Source organism: Cucumis melo, chromosome 4, assembly GCF_025177605.1.
Source record: "Cucumis melo cultivar AY chromosome 4, USDA_Cmelo_AY_1.0, whole genome shotgun sequence".
NCBI classification, from domain to species: domain Eukaryota; kingdom Viridiplantae; phylum Streptophyta; class Magnoliopsida; order Cucurbitales; family Cucurbitaceae; genus Cucumis; species Cucumis melo.
The window spans coordinates 10,268,139-10,292,559 of record NC_066860.1 but is presented as its reverse complement, the minus strand read 5'-3'; the positions used below and the strand labels follow the sequence as shown (position 1 = coordinate 10,292,559).

The 24,421-nt window shown below is 34.9% G+C and overlaps 3 protein-coding genes across 3 annotated transcripts; 2 read left to right on the top strand and 1 right to left on the bottom strand.

Annotated features, from left to right (window-relative positions):
- The first annotated feature begins 1,497 nt into the window (after nucleotides 1-1,497).
- Nucleotides 1,498-3,721, top strand: LOC103494948 (CRS2-associated factor 2, mitochondrial). Its single transcript, XM_008456333.3, has 5 exons — nucleotides 1,498-2,131; nucleotides 2,393-2,520; nucleotides 2,626-2,851; nucleotides 3,102-3,229; nucleotides 3,338-3,721. The coding sequence occupies exons 1-5, from the start codon at nucleotides 1,633-1,635 to the stop codon at nucleotides 3,428-3,430; spliced, it is 1,074 nt and encodes a 357-aa protein (XP_008454555.1). The 5' UTR covers nucleotides 1,498-1,632; the 3' UTR covers nucleotides 3,431-3,721.
- LOC103494947 (purple acid phosphatase 18) lies at nucleotides 3,685-7,024 on the bottom strand. The gene is made up of 5 exons (XM_008456332.3): nucleotides 6,657-7,024; nucleotides 5,414-6,082; nucleotides 4,875-5,063; nucleotides 4,703-4,791; nucleotides 3,685-4,117 (listed from the first exon to the last, which is right to left on the bottom strand). The coding sequence occupies exons 1-5, from the start codon at nucleotides 6,792-6,794 to the stop codon at nucleotides 3,910-3,912; spliced, it is 1,293 nt and encodes a 430-aa protein (XP_008454554.1). The 5' UTR covers nucleotides 6,795-7,024; the 3' UTR covers nucleotides 3,685-3,909.
- Nucleotides 7,025-19,494: 12,470 nt separating this feature from the next.
- On the top strand, nucleotides 19,495-21,231 carry LOC103494949 (thioredoxin-like protein CXXS1). Its single transcript, XM_008456334.3, has 3 exons — nucleotides 19,495-19,733; nucleotides 19,856-19,978; nucleotides 20,935-21,231. The coding sequence occupies exons 1-3, from the start codon at nucleotides 19,632-19,634 to the stop codon at nucleotides 21,067-21,069; spliced, it is 360 nt and encodes a 119-aa protein (XP_008454556.2). The 5' UTR covers nucleotides 19,495-19,631; the 3' UTR covers nucleotides 21,070-21,231.
- Nucleotides 21,232-24,421: the final 3,190 nt, after the last annotated feature.

The following is a 24,421-nucleotide window of genomic DNA, read 5'->3' as shown; positions in this document are numbered from 1 at the left end:
AAAACCGATCTCTAGGTAACATAATGAGCACTGCATTAAAATCTTTCACCCATTCTACAAATGATGAGGTAGTGCTAGTATGATTTTAGGATAAGTATCGTGCTTTTAATGATTTCTGTGAGTGATAATTATTAATAAAAAAAGCATATATGATGTTCTGTACAGACACCTATTTGAGTGTGAAGGGGCCGCTTCTGTGAGAATTTTAAGGCAAATTCTCTAAAACACTCATGAGACCAGGCGATGTTCAAGGCCAAAACGAACACAATCATGAGAACAAACTTTGTTATAATGAGAAGTTGTATGATATCTATTGTTTTAGTTTACTCTAGACTAGAACGGTTGACAATTCAAGGCATCATGTCCACTGATCAACCAAGTAAACTTGATTGATGTTCACTAGGGAAAGTTCAAAGTTTATACTACTTATCCTCGTGCAAGTTCTCCATTAGAAAATACCGAACACTTATTTTCTTCCATTTGTCAACTTACCATTTATAGGAGGGATTGTTGGAATAAATGGTTATTGTTCATGAATGGATATATCATGAATAGATGCATCACTTCTAGACGGGGTGCTACTCTTAAAAGAAAGGTGATCCGTTCTATCTTGAGAGACAATTACTCTAAAAACTCAAGTACTAGGGCGAGTAAATTTGTTTTAAGGAGAAAACGTGAATTCGTTGGGCTCAGATCTATAATACATATATGTTTTCCTGTGTTGATAATTTTCATAACATGAAAGGTAGATGTGGAAGAGTAACCAAACACTTGAAAACTAGTTCTTAGGAGTTGTTAGGAAACTTATCGAGCAAACCAATTATATTTTAAATTTTATTATGATTTAGATATAAAAAATAATATAATAATATTTTTCAAAATTGAGGGCATTTTCATCGAATTATATTTCTCTTAGAAATCCTACCACGAATCTCGGATTAGGGGCGTTCGAAAAGACCGGTAATCCGACCAACCCGGATTAACCAACCCAAACCGTAAGGGTTGGGTTGGGTTAAATTTATGTTAGGTTGGGTTGGGTTAGAAAATTTGAGAAAAAAAGGTTAAGCCTGGTTGTCGGGGTTGTGTAAGTTAGGGGTAGGGTTAACCCGACCCAACCCGATTATATATACATATATAGATACACATATACGCTTAAAACCTAAAAGTAAACCTCATTTAGAATTAACATTTTTTACTTGGAATTTGAATCTATAACACATATATATACTTGTCACCTTAACAATTTGTTGTTTGTTGACCGCATATTGAAAAATAATATGAAAATTTGTCTAAATAAATTATGGAGGGATGCAAAAAAACCACCAACTAATTTTTTTGTGTTAGATTAATCTTTACATGTTGAAAATTTGTCTAAATTATGGAATAGGGTTCATTTTTTCTAAGTTGGTTCATAGTTTTCCTCCGACCCAACTTATATACATACTTATCTTGGACTATATAGGAACTATATGAAAATTTATATAACAATTCTGAGGACAATGTCGGTCGAGACGGACCGCCAAAAATCAATCCGACGATTTTCAAAAGCTGTTTCCAAATCCCTAAACATAGAGTCCGTTGGTTTAGACAATTTCCCAATAATATACCCTCGTCGAGATAGAGCTGCCGGAGATGGCGATTCATTTCAGAACACGAATCAGATTTCCAGATCGCTCGAACCAAAAACCCAGTGGCTATTTCTTCTTCATTTCCCGGTTCATCTCCAAATCTCTGTCTGAAAGCACTTACGATCCTCCATTTTCTCCGGTTTCCAAGCTCCAAAAGGCAAAGAAGAAGAAAAAGGCCCACGGTGGAAATTCGAATTCAAACGAAAACCCTACTCTCCCACTCAAGTCCTATCTTCCTTTCGACTTCTTCTACTCCTACTCTGAGACCAATCCCTTAGTTAACCCTATAGGCTATCGAGAATCGCCCAAATTCTCTCCGTTTGGACCGGGCCGCCTCGACCGGAAATGGACTGGAACTTCGGCTCCTTCAGCGGTGGAAGTGAATATAAATGAAGTGTTAGAAGAGAGGAAACGGATTCTTGGAGACCCATTATCGGATGAGGAAGTTGCAGAGCTTGTGGAACAGTATCGGCATAGCGATTGTTCTCGGCAAATCAATCTTGGTAAATACTAAATTACAACTGAATGCCTTCCAACTGAGAGATCAATTCTTCTATGCTATGAGAAGTTGAATTCATGTTGATGGTGGAAATTTTGTGGTAGTTGTATGATTGAATCCCTTTTCCTTGTGTATTAGTGACATTCTATAGTATTGTTCTTGTCTGTCAACTCGAGATGATAAACTGTTGCTCGGAATTTTTTTTGAGATTGAGAAAGAAGGAATAAAGGGTTTGAGTGATTGGTTTTACATTTGGCTCAAATAGGAAAGGGGGGAGTTACCCATAATATGTTGGATGACATCCACAACCATTGGAAAAGGGCTGAAGCTGTGAGGATCAAATGCTTGGGAGTCCCAACTCTTGATATGGAAAATATATGCTTCCACCTTGAGGTTTGATTTGTTTGAACTCCATTCATTTCTCAAGTATCCAACATAATCTCGCCTTGTCTACTTTCACTTGGAAAATGTTTGATATGAGATATAGTTTCTTTCTAGGACAAGTCTGGTGGGAAGATTATTTACCGATATATCAACATCCTCCTTTTATACCGTGGTCGGAACTACGATCCCAAGAATCGGCCAGCTATCCCGCTTATGCTGTGGAAACCTTATGCACCAATATATCCAAAGCTTGTGAAGAATGTGGCAGATGGCTTGTCATTTGATGAAACAAAGGAAATGAGAAGCAGAGGATTGAATTCTCCTCCTCTAATGAAACTTAGTGAGTAAACTCCAGTGAACTATTCTTTTTCTTTTATATTATAGCACAAATTACATATATATTCTTTTTCTTTTACATAATATTTCGCCCTTCCTAAGATCCATTGTTGTCCTTTGCGATCCTTGTGCTGATGCTCAGGTTGGATACAATAATTATTTATTTACAAAATTTTATGTGTTTGAGATATGAACGGTAAGATGGTTTTTGTAAATTTATGAGGCTGAACTTTACCTTTAACTGTACTTTCTAGCAAGGAATGGTGTATATGTTAACGTCGTAGACAGAGTCAGAGAGGCCTTCAAGTTCGAGGAGGTGGTTAGACTAGATTGCACTCATGTTGGTAGCAGTGACTGCAAACAGATAGGCGTTAAATTAAGGGTAACTGTTAATGCTAAATTTGTTTCTTATTTAAAGATTAACGCATAGAAATTCAGTCGAAGGTGATTGGAAACTTTCAATCCTAAATTTCCTCGGCCTACAATCCAGGATTTGGTACCTTGTGTGCCCATTTTATTCAAGGACGAGCAGATTATTCTGTGGAGAGGGAAAAAAGATCATGAAGAGGACATGAACTCATAGATGGTGAATGTAGGCCATTGTCGAACACACCATCCATACCATGTACTCATTTAGTTTATGGATGGGCCAAGTTATGTCATGGACTCTGAAGGTAGCACGAACTCGAAGGGCGGAAATGTAGACTGTACTGGTGCTCCATATCTGGAATGAGTTTGGGAATTTGTTGATTTTCATTTCTCAAACCCTTTGTCGCAATGTGGAAGTTGAACATCTTGACTAGTAGTCAAGTTATATCCGATATGTGCTGTGAATCATTGACTAAAATTTAATGTCATTGTTCAAGCCCAAAAATGAGAATTGTTCACACCAGCTACTTACATTGACTGATATATGGCATCAAATGTATATGAAAAATGGAAACTGATACAAGATGAAATCTATGCTCACACCAGCTATTTACATTGGAACAGAGAAAATCTTCCAAGGGAAATCAATCTAAAGCAGAAAGGACGAAGTATGTTAAATAGATTCAAATGTTTTCATCTGAACTTCTTCAGTTGATGATTCTTCTGAGTAACGCAGCCAGAGGACACCAATGAGGTTATCCATGCTTGATCAGACTTTACTGGTTCATCATCGTCATTTCTATGCCAACTCCAAAACGCATGAGTCAAGTTCACCATCTTGAGTTCACCGTGACCAAAACTAGCTTCTCGAAAGACTGACCATTCAGGCTGCAAGTTGTACCTATCAAATACAATCAAAAGAACCAAACATTTGAGCACCTCAACAAAATAATCATCTTTTAATCTCATACTTCTTCATCTTGGAATGAATTAATTATCTATTTCTCAATGGTTATTGAACATTAAAAATTAACTGTGGTCCTATGTTTAAACTTTATTTTTACATATTTAACATAAATCAATGCCATTGATTTCTTAATTGGAAACCAAATTCAATACAAGATTAAGATATAAATCTACATGATACTATATAAAATTTTACAAGTAATATGCATTTCTTCTATTTGCCAATAAAGAACAATACGAATTTTTATGCATGTTTTAAGGACAAATATAATTTTTAAGATTTCTGAGTATAAAGATCCAAAAATTAAGTGTAAAAGTCAATAAGATTTTAAACTACAATTGTCTAAAAATTGTAAATAACATAATATTTGACCTATTGATAATTGTAAGATTTTTTTTCTTTTTTTAGGAGAAAATTTGTTGTATGAGACTGAGAGTTTACAACGGAAAATTCCTTAAAGAAAGAAATAGTATTAGAAGAACACCAATTATAAATTGAGGAAATATAGTGATCCCATACTTGTGAGCTAAACCTTCGCGGTTCCCTCCATCGCCAATAGTGATATGCACAGCACCACAAGGATCAGATTTTCCAGCATACACACGTTTCTGACATAGAGTGAAAATGAATCAACGGATACTTGAGGAGACAGGGAACAGTCAAATATGCGAAAAGGATCAAAATAATATACCGATCGCTCATAAGCATGGACATGACCAGAAATGACTATGTCTGCACCAGCTGTATATAACAACGGCTCCATGGCAGCCATCATACTTGCACCTTCGCCTTGATGAGCTTTATTACTATTGTACCATGGTACATGGAATAACACTACAAGCCAGGGTGTTCTTTCCCTGTCCACCTTTGCAAGATCAGCCTATTGAACAAGAAAAATTCTCAGGCCTGTATCTGGATCATTTCTCATTGAAAAAAAAAACACAAAAAAAAAAAAAGACACAGAGCAGAACAAACAGACCTTCATTAGTTATTCAGTAGAGTTCATATGGTCATGTTAGAAAGTGTCCTCACTTTCTTTAATAGATACCCAATCTAACTAAACTATTTGCTCTTGACCTCCATAAAGAGTATTTAGCAATAAAATAATTGCAGAATCTCACCTAAATAGTAAATTCAAGAACTAAACAGTTTCTCTAAATTAATTATGTGGTCTTACTCTCTCTCAGTTCATATTTAATATTTCTACGAAGAAGTTAAAAGCTCCCAAACCTTCAACCATGCATATTGATCTGAGGACTCATCATAATCAGTGTACGATCCAAGCATAATCACATGAGTTCCAGCAACTTCAAATGAATAATAGAGATTTGAACTTGATCCACTCTCCTCAAATGGCATCTTCCATCTTGCATTATAGGAGTCAAATGGAGCCTTGAATATCAATAAGTCCTCCTTTTCATGGTTCCCTTGAGTTACCATCCACGGCCTTGTACTTGCAAGCGGCTCCACAAGCTCACCAAAAGTGTCCCACCGGTACTGCAAGTAATCAGCATAGGACAGGTCACCTGGAAGCAGATGTACATCATATTTGCACAGATCAATGTGTTCCAATGTTGATTTAGTCCATCCAGTTTGACCCAGATCTCCTGCCACTGAAAAAGTAATTGGGAACTGGGAAGGAGGTGTCTTCAGCTGGAACTCAGAACCTTCTCCTCCACATCTGTAATAATAAAGAGTGCCAGCCTTTAGAGGCCCAATTACTGTATGGTGAATCTTTCCTGACTTGTAGAAAATATAACTATACGAGGTGCTCTCTCCTTGAGAAACAGAGGTATATTCTCCTGGCGATGTTCCATATTCAACATAAGATGGAGCAGAATGAACTTTGGTAATCCATGTGACTCTCATATGCTTGTCTCCTGCCAGGGAGATGTGAACCTGCAAGAAAGTAGTGAAATACTGAAACAAAAGCAACTCAAACGACTCTTAAAAAAGAGGGCAAAGAAAGAAATATGGAGTTGATTGGTTACACTAAACTCAATTATTAATCCGTATTCTTATGACACTCCTTCATTTGTGAGCGTTGAAAATTAGCACATAGTTCAACAAGTGTTTATAAGTTTTGGCATAATCTACAAGCACAAGCTAATAAATTTCGGCAAAATCATTTGTTCATTGTTCTTGACCGAACTAGGTCAATAATCAAAACTAAAAAAGAAAACCAAATTCGATAGAAAAGGAAATGATGAATATTCTTAGGCTAGAAACGCGAAGAGAAACAAACACGCAGATGATGCAATAGTAAACGCCAAAATTTAACTGATCCCAGAAAATTGAGACAAAGGCACCAGAATTAGCGTACAGGGAAAAAGGATTTAGGAGCGATTCCCCTAGAAGAATAAAGCTACCGTGAAATCAAGCATGGGTTTACAATCGATTATCAGAAACCCTATACAACAACGACGCAATCTGGACAGCACAAAGAAAGGCCAAGGAAATATGGAAACGGAACCTGGTGGGGTTGAGAAGATGATTTCGGATTCCGTGGAAAATGCAGAGTTTGACGTGGCTGAGGACGTACATAATCAGCTCTGAAACTGGAGATGATTGAAAGGAAGAGGAAGATGAAGAGCATTAGATTCGCTCCCATTTTTCACGCGAGTTCGTTCGCTTGCTTTCTGTAATTTCTTGAGAAGTTCACATATAAGAATGCTTAAAGATAAATCAATTATCTTTTTGAAAATTGTTTGTTTGTGTGAAAAAGAAGAGCAATTTGTCAAAGAAAAAAATTTGTCATTTCGCTTTTGTCTGTAAAGTAAAAATTGACATTTCTAAAATCATTGAAGTAGAGTACAATTAGTCATCGAAGTAAATTACAATTAGGCAACTCAAGCATGATTGAATGTTCTATCTTCAATTTCTTGTTAAAATCAGAATTTAAACACATCTTGTCATTCACGGATTGATGTTAGAATTCTCGGTTTTCTAAATTTGTTCGATCTCTTTTTAATGTGAAAATCAAACCGCAGCCTGATTCTTATTTCTAACAAAAATTTTAAGCTAGTTTAAGGTACTACTTAAACTTAAACTCCTTAATCAACTTATTTCTTTCCTAATATTCTAATTGAATTTCAACCATCTTAATATTATTAGTTAGGACTCAAAAACAAGTTTATGAACACCTTAAAAGTACAAAAGTCATTATAGTTGGGAGTGTTTACATTTTATGACGGATAATACATGACGGTCAGGGGTCATTTTCAACTTCAACCTCCCACCTTAAAAAATTTCCAAATTTTGGTCCTTTTCCAATGACACTTGCAACCCAAAAACCTCCTTTGCAGCCAAAATTTATTATATTATCCTATATAAAGATTTTACCCATAATTAAAACAAGTTTACCTCAAAGTTTAGGCCTCGGAAACACTTTCCTCGTATCAACAAAACATTTCATAGTGTCCTAGTTTTTCCGGTAGCAACAAGCATACACAAAAACATGCTCCCTCATTGCTTAACCAAATGACCCCCAATTTCTTTTATAAAACTCATAAGAAACCTCTTAACTAACTAACTTGAAAATTTGGAGCTTTAAAATTACTTCGACCAATTAGAATCAAATCTAAAAGCACCCTTGCTCACATTCAACCAAATTCCTGTATAACAATAATTTTTTTCTAATGTCAGCCTTTTCAAGAGTGAGTTAACTTTAACATGTTGCATGAAAAATGTAGATAAGGTTTTTTTTTTCTTTTTCTTATCTTACTAACCTCCAAATTTCAACTTCTGATTCGTTTTCTACAATTCCAAATCTTCAAAATATCAAATTACTTCTTTTCTGCCCGAAGATTCGATAAGCTTAAGTGTTTTTCTTTAAACTTCTATAGTTTTCCTATCATCACTCTTCATGGAATCCAAAGATCTTCTTCTTGATCTAGTTCCCTTCAATTCTTCATTAGAAATTTGATGAAGACCTTGATAAATAAAAGAGCACTGTTTAACTCTAAAATTCGTTTTCTTAGCTCTTTTCCTCGTGGATACGACAACCATTTCTTCTTCACTCACAAAACATCCACCTCCTACTTCCTTTTCACCTTTGTGGCCTTCTCCAACTTCCCAACACAAGTTTCCATTTAAAAACTTGTAAACTTAATTAAATAATTATTACATTTAACCAAAAACTTATCGATGCCCTCGAGTGCCACTTAGTTTCCTTCAAATTTTGTTTGTCCAACTTATAATTTTTTTCATCCTATAAAATTTGTCCTCCAACCAATCTCACTCTTGAATTAAATGTTTAATCCCAAAAACTTTTTTTCAATAAAGAAAGCTAGGGTTTACCGTTGTAAATGGGTTGGGACGGGGACCATTCTAAGAATATAGAAAAAAGTCTTTGGTCTTAGAATCCTTGAATTAGAAAGGCTTAGGACCAATAAATAAATAAATAAAATAAAATAAAGAAGAAGGAAACTGTTGAACGACTACTTTGGATCCCAAAATAAAAACTAAGTCTACAGCATCATCATTCAACTTTTTTGGGACGAACACATAATACTTCTTAAACTTGACCCATTTTCTATCGAGGTATGCATTTTTGGAGGTTTTCGACACTAGCCAAAATCTAGAAACTATAACATTCATTTTTCCATCATTTTGGTTGGTACCTTTGTACTCTACTAAATAGCTCCCTTTGCGACCTATACTTTATGTAAATGTGTCATTGACCATTAAATTAATATAGACACAGGTCTTTGGTCCTAGAATCCTTTAATTAAAGAGGCTTACGACTAAAACAAAACAAGGAAACCATTGAAGGACCCTTTTAGACTCCAAAATAAATATTGAGTCTAGGACATTGTTGTTCGCCTTTTTTATGACCAACACCAGAACTCCTTAAACTTGAGTCATTTTCTATAGTGGAATGATTTTTTAGTGTTTTGGCACTGGCCAAACTTTTGTCATTTTTTGGAAACTATAGATAGGCCAATTTTCGAATGTTTTGGTTGGTACCTTCGTACTCCCCTAAGTAGTTCCCTTCTCAAACTAAACTTTAAGTAAATGTGTAAGGGATTATATTGAAAATATAGATAAATTCCTTGGTCCAGAAAGGCTTAAAACAAAAACAAAACAAAGAAACCGTTGAATAACAAATTTAGGAAAGCTTCTTTCGTGTGTGTGAAGGACACACACTTCTCTCAACATTTTCTTTTTTACGCTTCAATTGTTTTGTTCAGTGAGGGAGTTTTGGTCGATCTCGTCTTTGACGCTTTCTATTCGTTGGTGCATCTAAGTAGTGAGTTTGCTTTCTTTGGTTAGCATCCACGGCTTATGAATCTTTGATTCCCCTCAGGCTTCCCCCTTGATTTTCGTTGCATTCTGAAATCCCCCTAAAGTTTGCATGAGGCAAAGGTTGGATGAATTAAACAAGATCGTTGAGCTTTGACGAGTGGGTTCTTCTCTAGATATGGTAGAGGTGTTTAGACTTTTGATTCTTTGAGGGTGAAAGTGTGGCTATGGTCGGTATGAAGCGTTCTCATGAAGTGACAGTGAGGTGGAGGAAGTCAGTCAAAAGTCTTGACTTAGAACCAGTGAGGGTTTAAACTAAACCACCCAAAAACTAGTTGGTAAAGGAGGGAGCCAAGCTAGGCTTATTATTAGGCCTTAAATGGGAAATGGTGGATCCGACCAGAAGGGGAACACCGTAGTGACACATTTTCTGAAAACTTGATTGACAGGCCAACTCCTAAATTTTAGCCAAATAGAGCTAGTGAAACCGGCTTGCATATGGATGTGAGTGGGTTCATTTGGCTTGCAAATGGGCTAAGTGGTAGTGTAGAACAATTTGTAGGGAGAGGCATATCTCATGTAGCTTGACGAGGAAAAATTCTTGGGTTTTATTATTTGGAAATTTCTTAGTAAATTCCATCCCTTAGACTCCACCAACATCAATTGATTTGAAAGTTGTGGTGTTTGGTCAGAGGAGATTGTTGTTAAAGATGTGGAAGTTTGGGAAAACTCTTTGGTGGGGTAACTTGTTGATGATACTAAATTGCCTTATACTGTCATCCAATGGCTAATGGAGAAAAATTGAGGTCAGATCGAAATGGCTAACATTACTGTTCTTGAAAATGACCTCATTATTTTTCAATTTCGTAGACCAAAATCTGTCAACTGGATTTTATCGCATGGGCTCTTGCATCTTGGTGCCAATCCCATGCTCCTTCGAAAATGGTCTCCAGGTATTGTCCCTAAATCCTTTATCTTTAATTATGTTCTTGTCTGGATTACATTGGGTCATATTCCTATGAAATTATGGATGGACGAGGGTTTAGCAGTGGTTGCCAGTGTTGTTGGTAAACCACTGGCTTTTGATATGGCTATTAGGGAACGTCGGGGAATGTCGTATGTGTGTGTGAATGTGTATGTGTTGAATTATCTGGAAATTATTTTATGCCTACTGAGATTACTAATCGTCTTAGAAGGGAGAACTTTAGTGTACCTATTATTTATGAATGAAAACCTTGTAAATGTAATTCTTGTAATGCTTTTGGTCTCTCTATTGGAAATTATCTTGGACATGTGACGGTTAGTAGTAATGCTCAAAAGGAGGATAAGGGGGAGAATGTGTCTACAGAGGGTAAAGGTTTAGCTATTGTAGCTTGTGAGGATATTGTGATGGAGTCCTTCATGTAGTTAGAGAAAGGTGAAATTCATGGCTCTTCGGAAAAGTCTTCAAATTAGAAGGAGAGAGATATAGAGAAAAGTGATGACTTTACTCTTGTGACTCATAAACGATGGGAGTTGAAGTTAGTTAAGGATCATGGTGTAGGTAAGGCAGTGGTGGATGCTAACTCTTTTGGTAGTCTTACTAATATGGTGAAATTGATGAGGTGAAAATAGCCAGAGAGGCCATGAATAAAGCTTAAATGGAGGCAGAACAGAATCCCTTGTCTGATATCTTAGGTTGTCAGGCTAGTCTTATGACTGAGACCTTTTGGTTGGCTGCTAGACTGGAGGAGGCCTCTCTTTGTCAAAAGTTTCATGCTTAGTGTGTAAAACCTAAATCTTTAAGGACCTTTAAGACTTGCAAGGACTTGGTATAAGGAAGATAAAATGAGTTAGTAAGAAAATGAAACACATTTTCTTGGAAAATTGGACAAAGAATGAGTGCAAGGTTTGTGTGTCATTAAAGGCAAAGGTAGAAAAACAAGTACAAGCAAGGCTAAGTGAGAAATGCTTGGTAGGCATGGAAGAGCTATGTGGCTTGGTTGGTTTCAGACTTAGGGGATAGTGTTGTGTATGTCTATATCTAATTTTATGCATCGAGTCATTGGTCATGATCATTGCATGTAATATGCAAACTATGTCTCTCTTCATCACATACTTACTAAATCTTCGTTGAGTACAAGCTTACATATTGCTTGCCCAAGTGTAAGTGAAGAAACAATATGTTTTTTGGATAATCCAAGGTCGAACATAGGGAATTGATATCAAAGCTTAGTTCTAAGGCTTATTTCTTCATTTAGGCAGTATACTTTACTATCTATATAACATGGTTAAGTGTAAGTTTAAACTATATCTACTATCTACGCTAGAGAATCTGTAAAAGGGGGAATAAGAATGGCGGTGAGATGGAATTGCTAACTAACTAATGTTAAAGAAATAATGAAGGAAAGTCTACGCACTACTAGGCTGATAAGCCATGTGATTGCCTTGATGTGATAAAGACCAATTAACTAGCTTATGATTAAGGCGAGCACCTCTCAATGCCTTAAACGCTACACTTTCTCACCTCTTGGGATGCAAATGATAAAGTTTGGTTAAGCGAGATCTATGTAGAAGTGTTTACTTACAAGACTTATAACACTTCTCTTTTAAAGGTGACAACCTCTAGGTGCTAAATACCCACACTTGTTCTCCTTTCGGGACACAAATGCTGAAAGTTATCTCATCAAGGTGAAGTTCGTCTAAAAAACTCCTCCTGGCGCATGTTAGCCACGTTCTTACTCCTTGTTTGCTCGAGTAGTTGGTGATATACACTGGCCAAGTGATGATCATAGCTCAACTAATGTGATAAGCTTTATAAGCTGAGCTTCTTACTAACAACCTATCACAAGACTATAATACAGATAATACATTAACTGATTAACAATAAAGAAATGATGGTTTGAAAAGGTATAAACATGTAATATGTATTAAAGAATATAGGCCTCAGGCCACTATACAATATGAACACATACATTACAAAGAAATATACAAATGGAAAGTAAAGAGAATGACTTTACAAGTTAAGGGAAATGGAAGTGATGAAATCTTCTCTACTTTGTCCTAAGCTCTCACTCACAAACTGATTGAAGAAGAAGAAGAAAACCTTTTACAGAAGACGAAGAGGCGACTTCTCTCTATCACTTTCTATGGTTTAGACCGATCCATACAGATATCTAACTTCTCTCAAAGCCAGCCCTCACACTTTGCTTTGTCGTGAATGAGTCATTTTATAGGCAACTTTTGTCTGGAAACTTCTATCCTTCTGAATATGTCAACGTTGAATGTAGCCTTTGTCAAGCCACATCAGCTCCAACTAGCATTCTTGTCTTCTAGTGAACATTTCTCGTGTGCTGATGTAGATCTCGCCTTGAAATTGTACTTGCTAGACAAGGCCTTCTCACGTAGCCTTTGCGGGAGTTCCTCTGCGATTCACTAGTCTCTTCCTTTATTCATAATCTTATGTTAAGACATTGAAAATAGGGTAAAACATGCCTGGTAACTTATGTAGAGTGTGTTTCCATATACTTATAAATTTAAAAAAGAAGTTACGTGTTTTGACACGATTACCACACATTTTGGTCCCATTATTCTACCTAAGAGGCTATAATAACTTGTATTTCTACAAGTTTTCACACCCCCAAATTTAGAATAATGCTTGTCCTCAAACATCACCCCGTATTATTGCTTGCCCCCAAGCACCATTCCACCTCAAAGACTCATATTCCTCTTTGCATTTCTAAACTTCTCAAAATGCGAGCTAGTTTTATTCGTTATTTAGGGTCTAGTCTCGTCGCATACTTCCTACAATGAAAATATTTCTAGGTTCAAAACGCGACAAGCTTAATACTCAAAATACCCTTGTTCATTCACATAAAAATCTTATTTTCAAATTTTAGAAATGACTAAAATTTCCATAGCATTTTGAGTCCTTGTGGCAAAAATACTTTTTATTTTCTTATTTACTTGGCATTTGGCGTTGAATGGGAAATCATAGGCACTCTATGTGTCACACCCCCTCTCGAACAACCTGCTAGTTTAGTTCGAAAGACAGCGTGATGTCGACTGACATCGTGCATCACAAAACGATACCTGCCGACTCTACTGATCTCTTGATCCTTATAAACAAGCTAATCTCATACACAATTACTGTACATGCAACACATGACAACAGAATGTAGATAACACACAACATATATTAAGTGTAGCCCTGAAATAACTAGCCCATAGTCACACTGAAGTTACACCATACCAAATAAGATAGACACCACAGTTTACGCAACAACAGCCAAAACTTACACAACCTGTACTTAACTAAACCCTACAGAACATATACAATAAAACATGATAGACTATAAGTACAACTCCAACCACGTACTGGAAATTATTCTAGAAGCTTCCAGCAAACTAAGGCAGTCTATCAGGCACTAGAAGCTCGAACTCTACATGGAAAGTGGGGAAAACAATTTAGAAGGATGGGCTATAAAGCCCAGTGAGTGACAATACTTTATAACTGTAAATCAGAACTCATGATAATCTTTGAAAACTGATAAATCTTACAATTAAAGCGTTAACTGTAAATATTTTAAGGAAACTGCTCCTTCAAACATTTAATACGTATATCTATAAAATCTAGCAAGACATTTCCTATTTATAAACTATTTAACTAACATTACTCCATTACGTTGTGTACAGCACGCCCATTATAACCAACATTTATTAGTTATACGATGTACTGGGGCCTGCCCAACACTCTTATCGTCTATGTTGTAGTGGGGCTTATCCAGCACTCACGACAGCATCGTTGTCACGGAGTACACTCAACATCAACAACGGAGCGTAACCTGTGTGCAGACGGTATCCTCTATCCTCAAGCTCAAGATCTCAGTCATGTAATCAATGGAAATATCATAAAGCATATGAAAACATTAAAACATGTATGCTTATCTTAAACTTGCATAAACTCGAGCTTACTCAGCTTGTTTGTGGAAAAACCGAAAATCTTGAAATAATTCCTGCTTAAACTATGCTTTGCTTAAACAAATGTCATTTCAACTGCTTTTTCAGAACTCATTAATCAGTGCTAACATGTGGATTCCATTAAGAAATCTAAGCTCGAAACTCATACTCGAAAGCTAAACATAGAAATCATATATCATTTATAAACTCGTAGTCAAGCACGTTAAACATTTAGTTATAAGAAACAGTTAAAAAAAAAGAATCATTTTCAAAACTTGTTTTTGCCACTCACAGTCTTAGATTAGTTCCTCAGTGTGTAAATCTGACCTATTTTCTCCTGGCCTGTCAAACAACCAAAACCGAGTATTAGAAACCTAAATATTATGATCCTCAAATGTTATGCTTGACATGGCTCACTAAAGATGATGCTTAAGAAGTCTAACTTTAAGAAATAAAACCATATTCCACACATTTCTAAAAAAATTTTAGATTCGCAGCATGAAATTTAAATGATCACAACTTTTCCAAAACCTAACCAAAATGCGTATTCTTTATGTCAAAATCTTTATTTTGAGGTCCTCTATAACTTTTATCAAGATATGTAAATCTTATTCCTTGTGTATAATCTCAGACATCCCTCAGAACATAACCATTCCAAAAATCACGTACACCACGACCCCTTTAAACTTTCCCTACAATTTAACATATTTTTGGTCGTTTTTGGTTCATAATTTCTTCATGAAAGGTGTAGTAAATTGAATACGCTTTCTAACCATACCAAATAGAGATCCTAACTCCACCGATACACCTTGCAATACTTAAAAAAAACAGAGATCTCCTGATTTCTTGTGAAAACAACCTGCCCTGTATTCTCTGTCAAAATTCACCAATGAACATCAGAATTTGCTCAAGATTTCTTCATAAAATTTGTTTGAAAATGAATTAGCTTTTAGTAAATTTAAAACTCACCTCTTAATTAATTTGTTGTAGCTCAAACGGATTAGAACACCAAAGGTGGTCTGTGTTTACCATACTTCTGCCGTAGCTGTCACTTTTCTAAAGTTCTCTTCTTTCTCATCAGCCTCAATTTCACAAAACCTTCCTTCTTCTCTCTTGCTCAACTGCTGGTGTGGTGTTTTACTTTCCCTTGAGAGGAGAAGGTGGAAATGGAAAAAGAAATGATGAAGATGGAGAAATGAATAATTAAAAGAAGACTTATCTTTTATTTCCTTCTTTCTCTCCCACTTTCTCTTCCTTTAATTCTTTTCTTTATTTCCTTTTGTTTTTTAATTTTCATTTTTCTTAACTTAAGAAATCTTTTTTTTTCAATAGCTAAAGTCGAAATGAAATAGGAAAGACTTGAGTTTACAACTTACCTCCCCCTTAGAAAATTTTGTCCTCGAAATTTTGAAGTCGCTAACTAAAAAGTGTCGAGTATCTCTTCTTCATGTGATCTTCTGGTTCCCAAGTTGCCTCCTCCACTTCGTGATGTCTCCATAAAACCTTTACGAGTGGAATCGCCTTATTTCTTAAAACTTGTTCTTTTTTGTCTAGGATGTGAACTGCTTCTTCAATGTAACCCAAATCTTCCCTCAACTCAACTAGTTGCCCTTGCAACACATGTGATGGATCTTGTATATATTTCCTTAACATGGGCATATGAAAAACATCATGTATTCAAGTAAGTTTTGCTGGCAATTCAAGTCTATAAGCTGCTGGCCCAACTCGTTCTGTTATCCGGTAAGGTCCAATATGTCTAGGACTCAACTTACCCTTCCTTCCAAAACGAAGAACACCTCTCCACGGAGACAACTTTAAGAAAACCTGATCTCTAACCTGGAATTCTAAGTCTATTCGTCGCTTATTGGCATAACTCTTCTACTGACCTTGCGCTACTTTTAAGTTCTCTCCAATTAACTTAACACAATTTGTCTTGATTTGTACCAACTCAGGACCAACTAACTTCCGTTCACCTACTTCATTCTAGCACACAGAAGTTCTGCATGACCTGCCATACATAGCCTCTAACTCTGTCATGCCGATACTAGACTGATAGTTGTTATTGTAAGCAAATTCCATAAGTGATAAGTGGGTATCTCAACTTCCTTTTAACTGAAGAACACATGCTCTCAACATGTCTTCTAAGGTTTGGATGGTCCTCTCTGACTGACCATCTGTCTGGGGATGGAAAGTTGTGCTAAACCTCAACTTTATTCCCAATGCTTTCTACAAATTAGACCAAAACTTGGAGTAAACCTTGGATCTCTATTTGAAACTATGGATATCGGCACTCCATATTGACTTACAATCTTGTTGACGTATAATTTGGCTAACTGATTCAGTGTAGACGTCACTCTAACAAGTATAAATCGCGCTGTCTTGGTGTGTCTGTCTACTATCACCCATATACCATCATGTCCACAAGAAGTACGGGGTAATCCAAACAGAAAATCTATAGTAATGTGCTTCTATTTCCATTCCGGCACTGGCAGAGATTAGAATGAGAATACGAATACTGTATATCTCAACCAACTTAAGAGAGATGGAGCAAAGTTATCAAAATAACTCCCTTACTCTCTATATAAAATTTTATTAATTAAATATATATTAATAAAATAAAATTAATATAAATTTAATTCATATTGTATCTCATATAATATAAACTTTATATTATATCATATATAATATAATCAATGGTTTAAATCTCTCATATAATCTATAGTGTTAATATGAATTAAATTCCTACTAATTAACCTATAGTTTATTTATGAATTTTATTCATATTATTATTATTATTTGAATCATATTCAAATATTAATTTCTCTCATAAAAACGTTACATTATAAAGTATCAAATACATTATATTAATTGTATCATATACAATTTATTCCCTTTAATCAATTTGAACAATTCAAATTAAACTAAAATAAATTTGATTCTCATTTATCCTTATTGAGCTAACAAGGGGACCTTATGGATCTATAGATTGAAGCTCCAATGAAATGAGATTAATTAATTAAACTCTTTAATTAAATTAATCTCTACTCATTAACTATTAGTCATTCCATTAAAGACAAATAGTTTCACTCTTCTTACTGTAGATATATTTTTGTGTCCATTAGATATAAGCAATCAACAGTGCAATGACCTTTCACAAATTGCTCGTAAGTACAGTTAGGCAAAAAATTATTGTTTTGCCCCTGTAATTACATCTAACTGCTTAAGTACCAATGATTCCTTTAATGAACAATAATTATAGTCCTACTATAGCTGAACCCCTCTCAGGCCAAGAGAGAGTGTGGCACCACATTGTTCAAACCTTGGAATCAACCCTTAAGATAGCAATTTCTCTACTTACTCTATCTATAGAGAAAGAGTGAATTCCTTCTTGTGTAGTGTTCCCAGCTCCTCAATCAGACGAATCTCTAAAATGGTAGGCATATTGAGTCGGCGACATAAGCCACTCTCACCCATGCAAATCAAAGGACCGCCTTCATATGCAGGAGCTCACAACTCACTCAGGATTCAAGTCAAGTCACCTATGGTTATCCTGGTGAAATGTAGTCTCAACTAGTAACGGTGTTAATAAGAGAGACTATTCATTTCATGGTACGGTCTATTCATTGCAAATCAAAGGACCGCCTTCATATGCAGGAGCTCACAACTCACTCAGGATTCAAGTCAAGTCACCTATGGTTATCCTGGTGAAATGGAGTCTCAACTAGTAACGGTGTTAATAAGAGAGACTATTCATTTCATGGTACGGTCTTATACAAACACTTTGTATAGAATACCCTCGCTCTAATGTCTTAAAATGAATGGTTAGGATCAAATCATTTGTAGCACTTTAGAACAATTGTAACAACTACAAAGTAGGCTGTATTCGTAGTGTCACCAGGATAAGATATCCAGCCTTATCCATTTACTATAGACCATTTAGGTTATTGCTTAAACATGATCCACTTGTATGTCTCCACATACATGTTTAGGTTACAGAAGATAACCTTGGATGTTAGTTTATTGGTTTTGTGGGTTAATGCAACTAAATGTCAAATAACATAAAACACTTTATTTTATTAGATAAAGAAAATGTTTATATAATATATACAATTACAAACTACAAGATCACGAGATTTAGGGCAACAACCCCAACAGTTTTCGTGTAGTGAGAGAGACGGATGAGAGAGATGTAGATGACACTGGGATCACTATAGGAAACCCCTTTTCCATGGAAACGGGAAAATGAATTTTTCAGCGAAAAATCCACCAGACGAACTTCTCTTCAAGGAATCAACGCAAAACAAAAATGGAAAAGAATAGGGAGAAGAAGAAACCACATAAATCGGAAGTGGAAGAAGAAGAAACACGGGTTGAAGAGAAACAAATGGGAGGGGTCTTCGGCAAAAATAATCCACGAAAATTTCAAGGAATGGGCGCAAAACGAAAACGGAAGAGAATAGAGAGAATAAGAAACCACAATCAAAATTGGAAGAAGAAGAGATTCGGAGAGAACAAAAGACGGATTAAGGGCAGAGTAAACACAGGTTAAAGGGAAAGAAATTGGAGGGTTTTCGGCAGAGTGGTTTTTGAAGGGGGTAGGGATAAAACGGGGATTATGGAAACCTTAAAAGTAGGGTTTCCATAATCCTTGGGCCGGAGAGGAGTTATGGTTGGGATAATCTAATCCCACAGTGATAACCCTAATCCCAAACAGCCCCTAAGAGTGTACATGAAAATAATTTGGTGTCACATTGGTTGTTTTTTCTCTTCCACATTAAATCCGTGTCTCTTTTGTGTTTTTCTTCCTTATAAAATTTCATCTAATCTTTTTCATAACTTTTATGAAATACAATATTCTAGAGTACTAAAAGTCAGTTTCTGAAACTTTAACAGCTATCAATCAAAATATATTCCATAATAACAGTTTTGGACTCGATGGAAGGAATGTAAACTGATAGAACTTTTCTCTACGGAACTTCCTTAATTTTTGGTCCAAATTATGAGAAGACAAAACCAAAAAGTAAAGAAATGAGAGAAGGTTAAAATGATTATTATCATGATGACCATGGAAGTGGATAAGCATGGTCCCTTCCCTTCTGTGGGTTCCTTCTGTTACAAACTACATTCAACCTTCACATCCTGTCAAATTTTGGTAAACAAAAAAAAAATCGGAAAACGACAAGCAGCAAAAACACCCTTAATTTTGTAGCTTATCTTCATCTTCTATAAATTACATCTCCAGAAGAAAGGGGGAAGAGAAAGAAACATGGAAAGACAGAAAAAGATTGTGAAGAAAAGGGTAATCAAAGTTGGCTCAGAGGAATCATGGGATTACTATGTTACAAAAGCTTCCTTACAAGGCTGCCCTGTGAGTCCCTTCTTTACTTTTCATCTTCATACTCTCGGTTCAATGTTTGGTAAATTCAGTAATATGGAAGTAAATGTTATGCAAAGTTCAAAGGTTTGTATTCGTTTGTAATGATACTGCAGGCTGTAGTGCATTTTAGTGCTAGCTGGTGTACACCCTCAAGAACCATGAGCCCTTTCTTTGAAGAGCTGGCCTTGGAGTACAAAAGTGTTTTGTTTCTATCTGTGGATGTGGACGAAGCTAAGGTAATTTTGACCGTGGAAGATAATGTGCAGTATCTCTAAAATATAACTTAATCTAATAATAATTAACTTAGGCTCTGGCTTTTTTTAGTACAAATGAAGATAGGCGGGATTTGAACAACGAATCTCTTAATTCTCAGGATATATTGTGATCTAAACTCATTTTGACAATTTAGACTCTAGTTTGTACCGAGAGAATGTGAAAAAGAGTATAAACGAAGTAGAAAATAAAATTTTAGATCAATAATAGCTTATAATTTTCATTTGCGTAGGAATAAGCTCAGAATTATGCTATCTAACATAACTTCAAAGATATTAAGAATTTGTCTGAGAACGTTTTTCTTTTCAATCTCTACTATTTCTCATTTCATACTCTTCTGTTTCTTTTTGTTAAAAGTATAATAAAGTGTTGAGAAATCAATTCTTTTTCTTAATTCTCTAAAACTCTTCATCTCTTCCTTCATACAAAAACATTCAAAACTTTACTTCTTTTCATTTTGCTTTTATGATATTACATATACAATTTTTAAGCAACCATGATTGTTCTAGTAGTTATTAAAGCTTATGAAAATAGTAAAAAAAAAACCTTATAGGAAATAAGTTAAAACTACGGTACTCACCTTAGAAGACTTAAAAATCCAACCAGTTTTGTTTTGTTTTTATTTGTTGGGTAATTAAATGCAGTATGGTTAGACAATTTTGTGATCAAATTAGATAAAGATATATGCAAGCTAGTCTTGGTTGACAAAAACTTGATAAACAAGAAATGAGATAAATGAAAATTACAATGAGATGCCAAAAATCTTTGATGTCAAACATTATAGGATCAGATAGATGTCTCTGACATATGCGTAATTTTCGAGTAAAAAAGAGCACAATTATTGAGGGAAAAGGAAGAGGAGAAGAAGTTTGCAATTTTCTTTTGTTGTGACATAAAATTGTTTCATGATGACAAACAGGAGGTTGCATCAAAGTTGGAGATAAAGGCCATGCCGACATTTGTATTGATGAAGAATGGAGCACCTGACCATAAGCTTGTTGGAGCCAACCCAGAGGAGCTGAGGAAAAGAATCAAGGCTTTCATATATTGCTAATATTATCTCAAAAGATAATAAGAATCATATTTCTCTTCAATCTTAACCCATTGAAGTTGAAGTTCATATTTCTTCGGTTTTTGCTTGTATTGATATTGCCTTTTATTTTTTTATTTTCTTTTATGAAGAATATTAAAATCATACCAGATTCGTTTTGTTTTACTCTTTTCAATTCAAGTAACAGTGAAATTTTAAATTTTTTACCTTTTAATCATTGATGCAATGTATACACAAGTTAACTTGTGTACTCTTATTTGTATTTATATAATTTATGCAAAACCATGAAAAGAAAACTAAAATATACATTTCGAAGAGTGAGTTATTTGAACTTAGGACTATACTTAGGTACTTGATGTTAATACAGTGTTAAGTAAACCTATACTTAACGTTTTTAAAAACGTTACATAATCGACTATTAAGTATAGTCACATTACTTGACACTAAAAAGCCGTCAAGTATACGTTTACTTAACAGTAAATTAACGTCAAGTAATCTATTGCACTTCACACTTTTTTATGTGTCAAGTAAGGTCACATACTTGATGCCTTTTACATATCAAGTAAGATGTTGTGTTTGACGGTTTTTGCACTTCAAGTAAGATCGTATACTTGACACTATTTACACGTCAAGTAAGATAATATACTTGACATGTATTTAACGTCATGTATATCGTTCATTGATATATTAAATATACAAAAATTTCCATTTTTTATTTCCTTAATTACGTACTTTTGTTTCAATAAAACATATTCATCAACAAAATAAAATCTTCAACTAGTAGTTACACAACAAAATAAATGACATAATTTTAATATATTAAGTAAACCAACAATAATTTGATTTTTCTCAGCAATGTAATCAACAATTACAAAATTACGAAACCAATCCAACTATGCTATTAAAAAAATCGCAAGACTACAATCCGAGTTCAAGAAGCATAAACTTAATTAAAGAAGCTTGAAACTAAATGACTTTAGATGAACTTGGCTTCAAAGACAAACTTGGATTTCACACCTAAACCAAAATACAACAATGTCAAGTTGGGCTCACATAGCAACATTTTATCAAATAGTTGCATTTCTTATGCCACTAAAGAATTAGAAAAATGACAAAGAATGCCATCTTAATTCATTAATTCCTAGTTCAAACATTGAAGTATGTTAAAATCTGAACTTACGGGAGATGGAAAGACTCTTAGATCGAGTTGATTGGTCCAAGAAGCCAGTAAGGTCAACCATGTCCTCAAGCTTTAACTAAATGTCAATTTCTTTTTCCACATGCATTGTTAACACATCAAAAAGTTGTCAAAGAAAAATTTCAATCTTCTTTTAATGAAATGTAGCATAACTTGGATTTCATAAAGAATTTTCTTCCACACGTTTGTAAGTATCAACCTCACCAACATTTCATTCAACTTCAACATAAAATAGGAAAAATCTAAGGATAAAACAAATTTCAAGAAAACAAAATTCAACAAGTGTTTCACACATAAACAACCTAAAAATTACAACTTCTGGTAGTCATTAGCATTCAATTACACGGCGAGCGCTTTAATCTCAAAAAAACCAATAAACTTCAAAAAGTAATAACAAAATAAATGAAATAAAGATCAATCTGCTCAGTGAAGACAACATAAACCAATTTGAAATGGATGTTCTCATAAAGCTTAGCCCACCCTCTCAACATCTAATCTCTTTACAAGCATAGCATTTGGCCCTTGATCTACCTAGCAACAATTACAACAACCCCCTCTTCCCCCTACAAAAATTGCTGCAAACAAACTTTGGGAATTTATGTTGGGCTCCGGTTTAGAAGACCTAAGTACATATTTATTTACTTGTCATTCAGTGTAGTAAGGTAAAGACAATTAGGTCACTATATTCCAACAACACTAATCTTTAAAATACTTGATTAAAAAAACTTCTCTAATGCTCCTCATTTAATGGATCATTTAATGAAATATGAAGGTAATTTGAGATAAGAGAGTTGAGAAGAGTCCGAATTAAATTCGACAGTCACAGAGAGAAAAGGAAGCACTCTTGGACATATTATGCATAGTGGTACCTAATATTGCAGTCAACACCAATAAACCGTGAAACTTAAATCAATTTCAATTCAATCAATGTTGATATATCAACGAAAGAAAAAATTGAAGCCATCCAAAATGTTACAATTATTATTATATCAATTACAAAGAGCTTTCACAATTCCCAATTCTAACAAAAACTCTAAGATTAACCATCCAGGTAATTCACAATACTGTAAAATCTTGAAAAATATCAAACAACTAAACACCAACAGCAATGAATCAACCAATATACTATTAGATTTCATATCAAATTCCAGCGTAGAATAGAATCCAATCATCTAATTCCATCCAAAAGAAGAACACTCAGTATTATATACTACAATTCCAGTTTTCCAATGATATCCCCAAAATTCGTCATATAACCTAATTTTTAAACCTTAAAACTTAAAGAATGAATGAAAAAAAAAAGAGTTAAATTGAATTTCGATTTCAACATGAGAAAACCTTAATTGGGGACGAGAGTTTCAAAGCAATTGAGACCATCCAACTCTAGAGCAAATCTCGACTTCATTCCCATTCACAGAAAAGAACAAGATAAAAATCAGCCAAAAGATCAAATAAAAGGTTGCGATCAGCCTGATAATAGCTTACATTGTGAATTATTTGCTAACCCTTAAGGTTAAAAGGATGCAATAATGTGGACAACGAGGCAAACGGTGGTGTTAAACTGTGAAATTTTGAGGAAAAAAAATGATATCATTCAGGAAAAACAAATACATTGAAGAAGAAACTACAAAATTTTAAATGTTTAAGTTCTAACCTCTAAATACAGAAGGACGACGTGAAGGAGAATGACTTGAAATGGAGAGAATGACGTGGAGATGAAGAGTCGTGGGTTGTGGTTAATGGCCGGTGTAGATGGAGAGCCCTGGGCTGTGGTTAACAGTCGGTGCAGATGGAGAGCCGTAGGCAGTGGGTCGGCGGTCGTGTTGGAATTTATGTCCTAAAACTCGTACTTTGTTATTTGATTCAATAAATTTGTTATTGAATGCTATAATCTTAAAACCAATAAATTAAGATCACGAGGCTATTTTACTAAGTTTTTCAATACACTTGAACTTTATGTAGAGACATAAACATGGATTAAGTTCAAGTTAATAGCCCAAATAGTCTATAGTGTATGAATAAGGTTGGACCCCTTATTCTAGAAAAACACTATGGATGCGACCCGTTTCGTAGTTAGTATAAACGGTGTAATCCTGAATCGTTCATGTGAAAACATGGGAGTGGGGGCATCCTATGTAAATGGTTTGCATTAGACTG